Raw genomic sequence first — 10,906 nt, forward strand, 5'->3', positions numbered from 1 at the left:
TATATACTTTTTGAACAGTTTGGTACTTTTATGTTAAAAGTGAGCACATTTAATTTAAATATTTAACAAACTTTGATTAATTTCTGCCGGAACTTGTGTATAAAACAAGAATTAACATGAACCCACATTTGGAGGTCCAATTTTTTTAATTTATTTTTCTGCATTACAGGTTTGGTACAATATAGTCCTATAAGTGAAATTTGACGAGGGTAAAATGTAAGCAAACCATATTTTTATCTTGACAATACATCATATGGTAATACATAAAAAGATTTACATAGCTGATTCTACAATCTACAACATATTCTGTATGTACAAAAACTAGAGTTCATAAGCAGGGAACCTTGTTTCCATTGGATCTATCATGTCGAAAAAGAGATAAGACATTCCTCCGATTCCTTCAAACAACGAGTATGGACGATCACCTCCATGCATAACTCCCTCTGATATGAGTGTTTGAGCTCTAGTGTGCAGAAAGCACGCGAAGGCCTTTGCCTTGTACAAGTACTCAACTTTACCTGTCAAACGATATAGTGAAAGAAAGACATAGGAATTTCCACTAACACCGTGACAAATTCCAACTCGTTTGAGTAAGCCTCGATTCCAAATCACCTCAGCTGCTTCTACAGCTGCCTGCAGAAATTCGTCATTGCTGAAAACCTGAAAAGTTACGACAATGATGAGCAGAAAGCCTTTCCAGGATCACGGATTTCATCTCATGTCAACGAGGATTGAGGAGTTATAGTAACTATTAGGATTACTCTCTGATAGTTATTACTCCATACCTTAGCTGCTTTGATTAGAGTAAGGGCAACACCTGGAGCACCATGACACCAATGCACAAGTCTGTCAGATTCACTTCCTTCACTTGAGGGGTAATTTCCACTAGGAAAACGATTTCGGATCATGTAATGCAGTGTAGCCTTCACATCCTCGACCTCGTCTGCTTTCAGTTCCATCTCCATAAGTACATGCATTATCCCAGCTAGTCCATGAGCAGCACCCCAATATCTTTTGCCATGCCATTCATACATCAGTGGACATCTTCCTTTCCCCATTTTTCGTCCGGACTTTATAACCTCAGCAACAACTGCCCGCTGCATAAAAAATTTCAGAAGAAATTAAGAGCCATTCATAATGAGGAAGCATAAGACGTCGAAGGTGATTGAATTTGTGAAGTTTCTTACAATTTGGGTCGGAGATATTGTTTCTCTACCAATATTTTTGTTTAAGAATGAACAAGCCCACAAGAAACCAGCCCTCCCATACAACATTTCATTCGGAAGATCTTTAGGAAGCTCAATCTGCATTTGTAGATAGATAATGAGAAGACCATTGACATCAACAGCAAAAGCTCGGAACAATGAAAAGAAACCTCTTTGAATTTTGTCAGATAGTGATCACACAATTGTTCATCCCCGCTGTGTTTGGCCACAACTGCACCAAGAGAATAAACACCAGCTTGTCCACATATGAAAGTCACACTCCTGCAGTTTCACAAATTAGAGTTCAACTTCTCCTCATGAATTTACCTAAAACATGTTTCTATGTGGGAGATCATGAAACAGAAAGTTCAATTGGATTGTCTGGTCGGATCATTTGACTAGTGCTGACTTGAAGTTTCTATTAAACCAATCAGAATGACCGAAGAGTATAGGAAAAAAATGCAGAACACCAACAAATAGGCCAGATCAAAAACCAGAAAAAATTAAGCACAGTTGGAAAGAAGCTAAATCCTTTGTTATCAATAGAAGGACTAGTGAATCATAAGCAACTTTGCGCAGTAAAACTTATGACACCAAAAGCCTTACCACCACCACCACCGCCGTGCAATTAATATACAATGGATCCTACCAACTGTTACAGGTTTACTCCCATCTGATCGGAGACTAGTTTACTTCATGGTCTTCCCTATCCGATTTATATTAATGGATTACTTGATTATTGAGAGAACGATTTAGAAAAACTCACAAAAGATATAGAACATTCAACTTGAAACTTGAACTAAGGATATATAAAAACAGATAATGGCTTTTCCTATAGTCAACACATGTAGAAGGATGCGGACCTTCTACATGTATCAATTTCCTCCTCCTCTCTTCAACTTCTTTACCTTCTATTTTCCTATTTCACCCACTCTGCATTAGAATTTCATGTAACCATTTGATGATCATTTAGAAGATTTCCAGTCATATACTAGCTATTTAAACCACAAAATGTTTATTTGCCAATCCCAGGGAACATAACAATGAAACTTCAAAGGGTCTTTTCTATCTATGTGCATGTAGTTAGCATCTTCACAGACATGTCTATTTCACAAAATCAAAAGTGAATTCTGCAGAAAGAGAGAGAAAGGGTACCCAGAACCGCGGGAAGCAGAGTCGCAAGCCTTGATAATATCAGAACAGAGAACAAGATCATTCTTGTCAAGAGTAACTTGGTAAGCTTTGAATAACAAAAAAGCAGTTCCCAAAGCTCCAGTGTAAACTGTATAGTCACTCACTCGTCCCCTTTTACATACCCATGTTTCCTTCACAATCTGAAGCATAACAAAATCAAAATCAGAAAGACAAAAAGAAACAGGGAATTTACACAAACACCTGGCAGGCACTTAGAGAGAATTGAGTACCGTTTCTTTGAGATCAAAAGCAACCCTTTTGAGCTTCTCGCAAACAGTACCATAAGGCAAATACAGAAGCTCCAACAGTGGATCTTTTGCCCCTTCAAGAAATGATTCTTCAATTGTAGTTTCATCAACAAAACTAGGCATGGTGTTTGGAAAGAAACGATCTGCCATCTCTTTAATTCCAGGTCTGTTGAATCCTCCGCCGGAACAAATTCTGGAAACTACAGAGCTCTGGTGGTTCTCACAAGACAGAACAGAGCAAGTCTATTAGAGGTAGTGTAAGTTCTTTTCTTTATTCACAAAAATAGACGTCTACATTACTTGTTAAGTCAAGAAAATGAAGATATAGTTTATGGCTTAGTTCGTAATTTATTCTTATTATTAACTATTTATACGTAGACGCAGATCCACATATGAAACTTGGAAATTAGTGTATATAACAGTTACTTAATTAATGAATTCAAATGCAGACAAACTCGTAAATTAAGTATGAAAATTGCAAAAAGCATAAATATATACTCCTCTATCTCAATTTATAAGACACACATTTTTTAATTAGTGTTGAACACATACGTTGCACGTGTGTCCTATGTTAATTTTTATATACTTATTCTGATGATATATACCATTCTTTGAAACAAATTCGTGTAATGAGAGATAAAAAAATGTAATTAAGAAAAATATAATTAAATTCATTTTGAAGAATAGTCTAAGTATTTAAGGTTGTCGATGACCAAAAGTAGTAAATACAAAAAGAGTATTATAGCCCAAGTGTTAATTAGAGAAAACTGATTGAGAATGTGAAATAAATGTACATTTATAAACATGATCAAAAGTGATATAATAAAATGAAAACAAAAACCTATTAACACTTAGATACCAACCTTTAATAAAGCTTTTGATTTTGTAAAACTATATCAATTGTCAAACAAAAAATAAAAAGACAACTTCTATTATCACACACAAGATTAGGTAAAAAATAATTAACCAAACAATTAATAAAAAATAATCTCGATATTACTAATATTTGTCTAACTAAACTTTGGGTTATTAATCTATGTACCAATTACCAAACGACCCTTTTATTAATAATAATTTCCACTAAGCACCAAATTTCCGAAACTGACGAAGACAACTTCTGCAAGTCCTTTCCCTTCGTTTCCGTCAATGTTGTAGAATTCCGGTGATTTCTCCCTAATCCCGGTATTTTTATTTTATTATTTAATTTTAAAACTGGGAAGGGAAATGAATGGGGTTAGGAGAACGAGGAGCCTAAAACCGTAAACCCTAAACCCTATTTTGGTTTGTAATCTCATTGAATGCTCTAAGATTTTCACAATTGTTGTAGGTATCTTTTTGACATGATCATGTCAGTACTCATTAAGCTTTTTGACGACACGGTGAAGACCATATCACGGCCTTTAGCTTCGAGACTGATAAAAGGTGCTGCCTCGTACCCAAAATTTAGGCAAGCCACCATCAAAATGGGTCAGGTAAATGATTTTATTCTTTATTTAGGCTGAAAAATTGTAGCAAGTTCTAAAATAATTTTAAATTTGCAAAGCTTCCATTGGACAAGCCAACTATTAACCCTTGCTATCTCTTTTATGTAATTTAGAAATTCTATGATAATCCTGTTGATGAGGAGCTAGCAATGCAGACAACTGTCCAATATCTCGTTCAGTCGACGGTATTCAAAATTTATTGTCGTTGATGTTTACTTTCAAAGTTTATAAGGGTTGCCTCTGACTGACACTCATTTATCACATTTTCTTTATGTTCAGATGTTAGGTACTGCATGGATCACCATATTCGATCAAATGGATAGATATTTAGACCGCCAGAGGCAAAGAGTCTTGGTAGCAGATCAAGCAATGGAACAATCCCGTAAAAGAAGAGAAGAAACTTGGAAAGAATATGATAGACTCCGGGAAGAAACTCATGAATACGAGCTGCTAATCTTGCGAGGTAAATAATAACTTATATTATCAATTAATTCACATCTTGCCTTCATTATTTAGAAGAACTAAACAGATGCTGAGGAAGCGAAAGAGAGGATATGGATAATATTTGTTGCGATAATTTAGCATTTCAATTTCCTCTCGTTAATATGTATGTAGTCAAATATAATTATGCCTTTAATACACAATGTTGGAGGAGACTGAATCTGCTTTCACTTCAATTTAGCTATTGTTAGATAATTAATTATACTATTTGGTTCGGCTCATTGCACAGTAGGTGAACCAATGATGTCTTTCATGTCACTTTACTTCCTGCTCTAATCTATGTGGATTAGATTGTGGATCCCAGCTAACTACAATTCTTTGATTGAATCTCTATAGTTTATGACATGCCTCATCTCACATATTTTACCCTATTTTATAAGCCAACAATGCTAGGACGAACACAACAATAAATGGTTGTACTAGGATGCAAATGCAACTTCATCTGTTTATAGTAAGATGAAAATAGCTTGATCAAGTGTATCATATATGAAACCAACTTGTGGCTTGTTAGTACAGTCTAGCTGAGTATTTTATAACTTCTACCAGGGGAATAGTTGCCGTCACAGCAATCAAAGCCTTGGTCCAAAAGGATTGATCTTCAACAATTTTATTGCAAATATTTTTTAAAGAAAATGATTCAATGCATGTTATTTTTAATGCACCAAACCAAACACTACCATAAGAAAAATATCAGCATAACTAATATTGGCATTACTAATATATCATATTATGCACTATTCTTACATACCCTACCAAATGACCGCTTAGTGAATTCAGGACGAACACTATATGAATAGAGTTTCACAAGGAAAATAAGGACATGGAGCGTGAAAAACACCAAAAACAGAAGTTACCTTCCTTCATAAAAATGTCATACAAGTAGAACTTTTGCAAAGTAGAATCAACACAAAAGGAGACTTGAAGGAAATTATCGTCAAGGAAGTGACAAGTATTGTGAAGGAGGTGTTGAAGGTATCTTGTCTATGGGCAAGTCCAACATGCATCAAGTTGACAATTTAACATCATATGTATTTTGAACTGTTAAGTATTCTTGCACATTTTGCTTTAAAACACTTGTTACTTCCGATCATCTTTTTGTCGTCATGTTAGTACTCAATAAACTTTTTGACTCTACGGTATAGACCACATCAAGGCCTGTAGCTTCGAGGCTGATAAAGTGTGGTGTCTCATACCCAAAATTTAGGCAGACACCATCAAAATTGGTCAAGTAAATGAATTAATTCTTTATTTAGGCTGGACCTTGGAAAGTCCTTCTCAAAAAAATTGTAGGAAGTTCTAAAGTTATTTCAAATTTGCAAAGCTTCTTGGACAAACCAACTATTAACACTTGATATCTCTTTTCTGTAACTCAAAGAGTCTACGATAATTTTGTTGATGAGAAATTAATAATGCAGACAACTACTTATTATGTCATTTATTTTACAATATTCAAAATTTAGTGGTGTTAGTGTTTGCTTTCAAAGTTTAGCAAACACAACATATAGTGAATTGTGTTACAAGAGTTGCCTCTAACTGACGCTCTTTTCATATTTCTATCAGTAGCTTGATATAATGACAAGTAAAGTGAACAATTTTTGTGGAGTGTCTAGATGCTTGTTTACAAAGTGAGGGTGTTATTTATTTATCACAGTTTCAATTTGTTAGATGGTAGACAGTACATGGATCATCATATACTAACAAATTGATACATATTTTGACCATTAGATGCAAAAACTCTTGGTAGCAAACCAGGTTTAATAGCATATTGTTGGTAGTTTGTTGGTTTTGTCTCAGCTTAAAATGTAGACAAGTAGGCCTGATATTTAGGTGACACTTGATCATAAAATACAAACATAGCATAGGGCGTGTCTTGATGAATGTTAAGAGAAACAAAATCCTTCATCCAAATAGGAAGATTTTCCCCTCTGGTTGGCCTTCTTGCTGGTTCAAAAAAGTTGAACTATTTTGAGTGACCTATGGTTCACGTATAATTGAACTATTTTCAGTATCCCGAGTATTTTCTGTAACATTTTGATCTAGATACTGATTTTCTGTAGAAGGATGCACATTGTTGAAACTACCAATCGTTTTTTTAACAAACATCCTAACTCACAGATGAACTTATTCAACTTAGCTAGCGCATTCGTCAAACTCTGCTTGATTCTAGTTGTTGCGATACTGCGTGAGGGTTCGAGCTTCGCACGTTTTGTTGTGAATGTTGCAATTAAAACATGGCATGTAAGTAATAGTTCATTTTAAAATAAATAAATAAATTAATTGTTTCTTTTATATCATATGTTTTTTTTATATTTTAGAATAGTTATCGATTTCAGAGAAGGTTGTATAATTTGGACCTTTCAGAAACCATTACTAACATTGCAGCGAAAGATAAATGAATAGGGTTATTGTCTGAATCTATAAAGATAGGGGTAAGATCCAAAAAGAAAATTCTCTACCATCTTCTATTCTCATAGAAATGACTAATTAGTTTGATTATCTTCTATTCTCGTAGAGATGACTAGTTTAATTATTTTATTTTAGGCATTGAATGCCTATATAAGCTACTAAAGGATGAAGAAGGAAAAGTTGATGCAAAGAAAGATGGATAATCAACAAACACATGAACAAGATTGACCAGAGGCTAATTCAATAAGAGACCTATGATACCAAGGTTAAAACAAACTAGGAATCACATCTATCATCATGATAAAAGACTTGCGTAGTTGGAGTTGCTGCAACTCCTGCAAATCAATGAGGACGGTCCTGAAAAAGACACTAAGATTCTCTTGGTACTGCAAAATGAGGACAGTGTTCAAGAAGGCACTAACGTTCTCTTGGCACATCTTGAAAGAAGAATCAGAGAGGTCAAATTCGCAGGTGGAAAGAAAGGAAAAAATTGAATTTTTTTCTAGTTGCTGCATTTCATTCAACAGATACTAGAAAAAAACTCAAATTTTCTTCATTTATACTAGCAAATTTGACCCTCTCCTCTAGCTGACCGAGTCTTTTTTCAAAATGCACCAGGAGAACGTTAGAGTCTTCTCCACTAAGGGTTTGTTAAACACCCATGAATTTCTAAATTCTGAAAAGTTGAATGGTAATTCAGCATATAACTTTAGCTTCAACCACAAATAATTCATGCATTTTCTTGTTGGTATTCAAGATTAACTACAAAGCATCAATGGAGGTAGAAGTAGAAACCAAACAATGGAGCAATTCCTTCGAGAAGGTTTAAAAAATAATTAAAAAGGCTAATCTTTGGAGGTAAATAATATTTTTTGTTTATCTGATTTGACCTAAAGACAATAATATTAACTTTTGGATACCTTATATTATCAATTGTTAGTATAGATCATGTTAATTCATATCTTGTATTCATCATTAAAATAGTGAAAATCAATTAATTTGATCTTATACATCTTAGGACTGTAGTAGGTCATGCTTCAAAAACTGCAAATAAAGAATATGCAACTAACAACAATGAAAAATAATGAAGAACAATAGTTTCAGTGTTAATTTATTTACTGTGGTCCAATCGGGCCCCCAATTCCGAATTGCCCTCTCCAATTTATTTATCTCATTAAACGGTGTTTCACCTGCTACAGAGGCTTGCACGGAAAAGAATTTCGAAATTCTTTTCAATTTAGTCTATTTTGCAATACATTTCAAAATTTTGTCATAGTCAAATTGATCCCTTCACGCCAAATTCAATATTAGGAGTTCTTAAATTCTTAGAGATGTTTTATTAGACATTTTTAGTTCAAACTAATTAGATTATGAAAATAATTAAATTTTAAGTAAACACTGTTTTAACTTTGAATGCGCCTAAAAGAAACAATTGTTCTAATATTGATTTTTGTAATTAAAAGTAATACTAAATATTATGCAAATAAAAAAAATGATAATCTAATCAACATATTCAATCAAGCAATGGTGTTTTTTTATTATTTTAATATACTTTTAGAATAATTTTGATAGTTTGTGTAACAATTGACTCTATTTAAGAAGTTTTTAAAACTATAATCAATAAAATAGATTTAAACATTTGTGTTGTTAAATAACACATAATAATTTTTACTTATCTTACAAAATATTACAAGAAATCTTATACTACCATTTGAATTTTTTTATTATTAAATTTATAACCAATAACCATATCTTTTTACAATTTATAAAAATAAAATATATGAAAAAATTTTAATATTAAATATTTATTGTCTTGTCACTAAGCATTGCAATCTACTGATAAACCTACATATATATGTATGTCTGGACTTTAGTACTTTAATAATGCCTGATACGACTCTATTTATGAAACTTGTTATGGAGCCAATATCAAAGTTACTAGAAAAATCAAATTAAGCGTAGTAGAAAAGTGGTTGAATTAGCATATTTTTTTGCTAAGAATGATTTTGAGCAGTTAAAAGTTCTACATGAAAAAGCTTTTAACTAGGTAACGTTCGTTTTAGCATCAAGCGAATGTATGATTTATTTAATTTTTTTATTCATTTGGTTATGAATTACTTAGTGTTGTTGTTGGTGTTGCTAGGTTCTTGTTGCTACGCTTTTATACAAGAAGGATGAAATATCAAATGCAATTAATGTACTCAGAAAAGAATTGAGAGGGGAGATTGAAGAAGTGAGAAGAGAGATTAAAGAAGTGAGAGAAAAGAATAAAAAACATTGGAAGATGGAGCGTGAAAAACAATGGGCGCAAGTTGGTTTGTTTCTACACATACAAGCCAAAATAAAAGAAGATTTGAAGAAAACTATCGTCAATGAAGTACCGGGTATTGAGAGAAAAGTGTTGAGGAAGAGGGTAAAGACTTGAAGAAAATCAAAGAAGTACCGGATATCGTGAACAAGGTGTTAATGGAAGAGGGTATGAATGAAGGTAAAGAGGGTATATAGAATGACATATTATGCAATTGTACAAAAAAGATGATATATCAAATGTAATGAACGTATTCAGAGTAGAGATTGAAGAAGTCAAAGAATAGATTAAAGAAGTCAGAGAAAAGATTAAAAGAAAAATAAACGTACTTAAAGAAGACAATAAAAAATAATATGAGATGAAATATGCGTAAGTTAGTTTGCTTCTACACATACAAACCAAAATAAAAGAATATTTGAAGGTAATTATCGTCGATGAAGTACCGAGTATCATGAATAAGGTGTTGAAGGAAGAGGGTAAAGATAGAATGGAATCGATATCGATTATTCATACTGCTAGCCGACCTCTCTTTAGTTATCAATTCATTTATATCTTTCTGACCTTAATGTGTTTAGATTTTAGCTACTAAGATGATCTGCAGCTAGAATTTAGTGTAACAACATACTGAATTAGATTACTAGATCCTGAATCATCTAACACACAATAGGCATTAGTGCCTTATAGTGTTGTGGCATTCTGACTGTTTCTTGGTTTGTAATAGTGTAATTCATTTCTCGCATCAATTTGATTGTTTTTTTATTGGTAAGCCAAATTTCAAGCATACTTATCTCAAGTTTTTGATTGGTAAGCCAAATTTTAGATATCAATTCGGACAAAAATTTCTATAGTATTAGCAATTATTAAGTCAAACATCATGTAAAAAATTGACTTTAAAAGGGAATTACATAAAAGTACGTGATGACAATGCAACCAAAAATTTGTTCCACCTGAAACTTTCACTGCTCTATACTCTACTCGTACCAAAACTTTCACTCCTCAACACTCCCTTTTTACTAGAAAAATGGGAGCAATATTGAAAAAAACCTAATTAAATATCATGACTTCATATATTGTTCAAATTTCAGTTGCATTTCAAAAATTGGTAGAAATCGAGTTACCTAAAGTTGAAGGATGAAGTAATAGAGTGCAATCGTTTAATCGTCGCTTCTAGTTAAAGGTACATCTCAATTTTTTTGTATCAGTTATCTCTTAATATGGGTAAGCGGATGATTTATTTTTAATTGCATTTCAAAATGAGTTCATGTGAAACTGTTGTTTGTGTTTATGTGTAGGTCAAGTGAAAAATTTATAATTGACATATATAAGACTAATTATTATTAGTTATTATTCTTTAGGCTTCATGTTTTAACATTTAAAAAATTACAGGCCATAACATTTGTTAAATTAAAAAAAAAAGAATTGAATTAAAAAATAAATTAATAATAGTAATGATAATAAATAATAGTCATAAAATCAAGAGAGTCATATCAAACAAAATATTATTTTTCCTTGTTTAACTCAAAATAGCTACTGGTCTTTTCTCTCACCTGTTAATTGTAT

General features: G+C 32.6%; 3 protein-coding genes across 3 annotated transcripts in view; 1 reads left to right on the top strand and 2 right to left on the bottom strand.

Annotated features, from left to right (window-relative positions):
* LOC125875615 (ABC transporter G family member 9-like) overlaps window positions 1–10,906 on the bottom strand; it is a 188,696-nt gene that overhangs the window by 139,554 nt on the left and 38,236 nt on the right. The window lies entirely within an intron of this gene.
* Window positions 116–2,937, bottom strand: LOC125875623 (lanC-like protein GCL2). Its single transcript, XM_049556619.1, has 6 exons — window positions 2,630–2,937; window positions 2,361–2,539; window positions 1,376–1,487; window positions 1,188–1,304; window positions 786–1,097; window positions 116–660 (listed from the first exon to the last, which is right to left on the bottom strand). The coding sequence occupies exons 1-6, from the start codon at window positions 2,795–2,797 to the stop codon at window positions 322–324; spliced, it is 1,227 nt and encodes a 408-aa protein (XP_049412576.1). The 5' UTR covers window positions 2,798–2,937; the 3' UTR covers window positions 116–321.
* LOC125876069 (uncharacterized) lies at window positions 3,714–4,602 on the top strand. Its single transcript, XM_049557182.1, has 4 exons — window positions 3,714–3,829; window positions 3,975–4,119; window positions 4,245–4,316; window positions 4,411–4,602. The coding sequence occupies exons 2-4, from the start codon at window positions 3,988–3,990 to the stop codon at window positions 4,600–4,602; spliced, it is 396 nt and encodes a 131-aa protein (XP_049413139.1). The 5' UTR covers window positions 3,714–3,829; window positions 3,975–3,987.

This window comes from Solanum stenotomum, chromosome 9 (assembly GCF_019186545.1).
Source record: "Solanum stenotomum isolate F172 chromosome 9, ASM1918654v1, whole genome shotgun sequence".
NCBI lineage: Eukaryota > Viridiplantae > Streptophyta > Magnoliopsida > Solanales > Solanaceae > Solanum > Solanum stenotomum.

What these genes read in the sequence shown, in the direction of transcription:
- LOC125875623 (XM_049556619.1), bottom strand. Translation starts at nt 2,797, where the DNA reads ATGGCAGATCGTTTCTTTCCAAACACCATGCCTAGTTTTGTTGATGAA. An exon ending in ATCTGACAAAATTCAAAGAG is followed by an intron (nt 1,305 to 1,375) that starts GTTTCTTTTCAT and finishes CTACAAATGCAG; the next exon opens with ATTGAGCTTCCTAAAGATCT. An exon ending in CAATATCTCCGACCCAAATT is followed by an intron (nt 1,098 to 1,187) that starts GTAAGAAACTTC and finishes TTTTTTATGCAG; the next exon opens with CGGGCAGTTGTTGCTGAGGT.
- LOC125876069 (XM_049557182.1), top strand. Translation starts at nt 3,988, where the DNA reads ATGATCATGTCAGTACTCATTAAGCTTTTTGACGACACGGTGAAGACC. An exon ending in CCACCATCAAAATGGGTCAG is followed by an intron (nt 4,120 to 4,244) that starts GTAAATGATTTT and finishes TATGTAATTTAG; the next exon opens with AAATTCTATGATAATCCTGT. An exon ending in AATATCTCGTTCAGTCGACG is followed by an intron (nt 4,317 to 4,410) that starts GTATTCAAAATT and finishes CTTTATGTTCAG; the next exon opens with ATGTTAGGTACTGCATGGAT.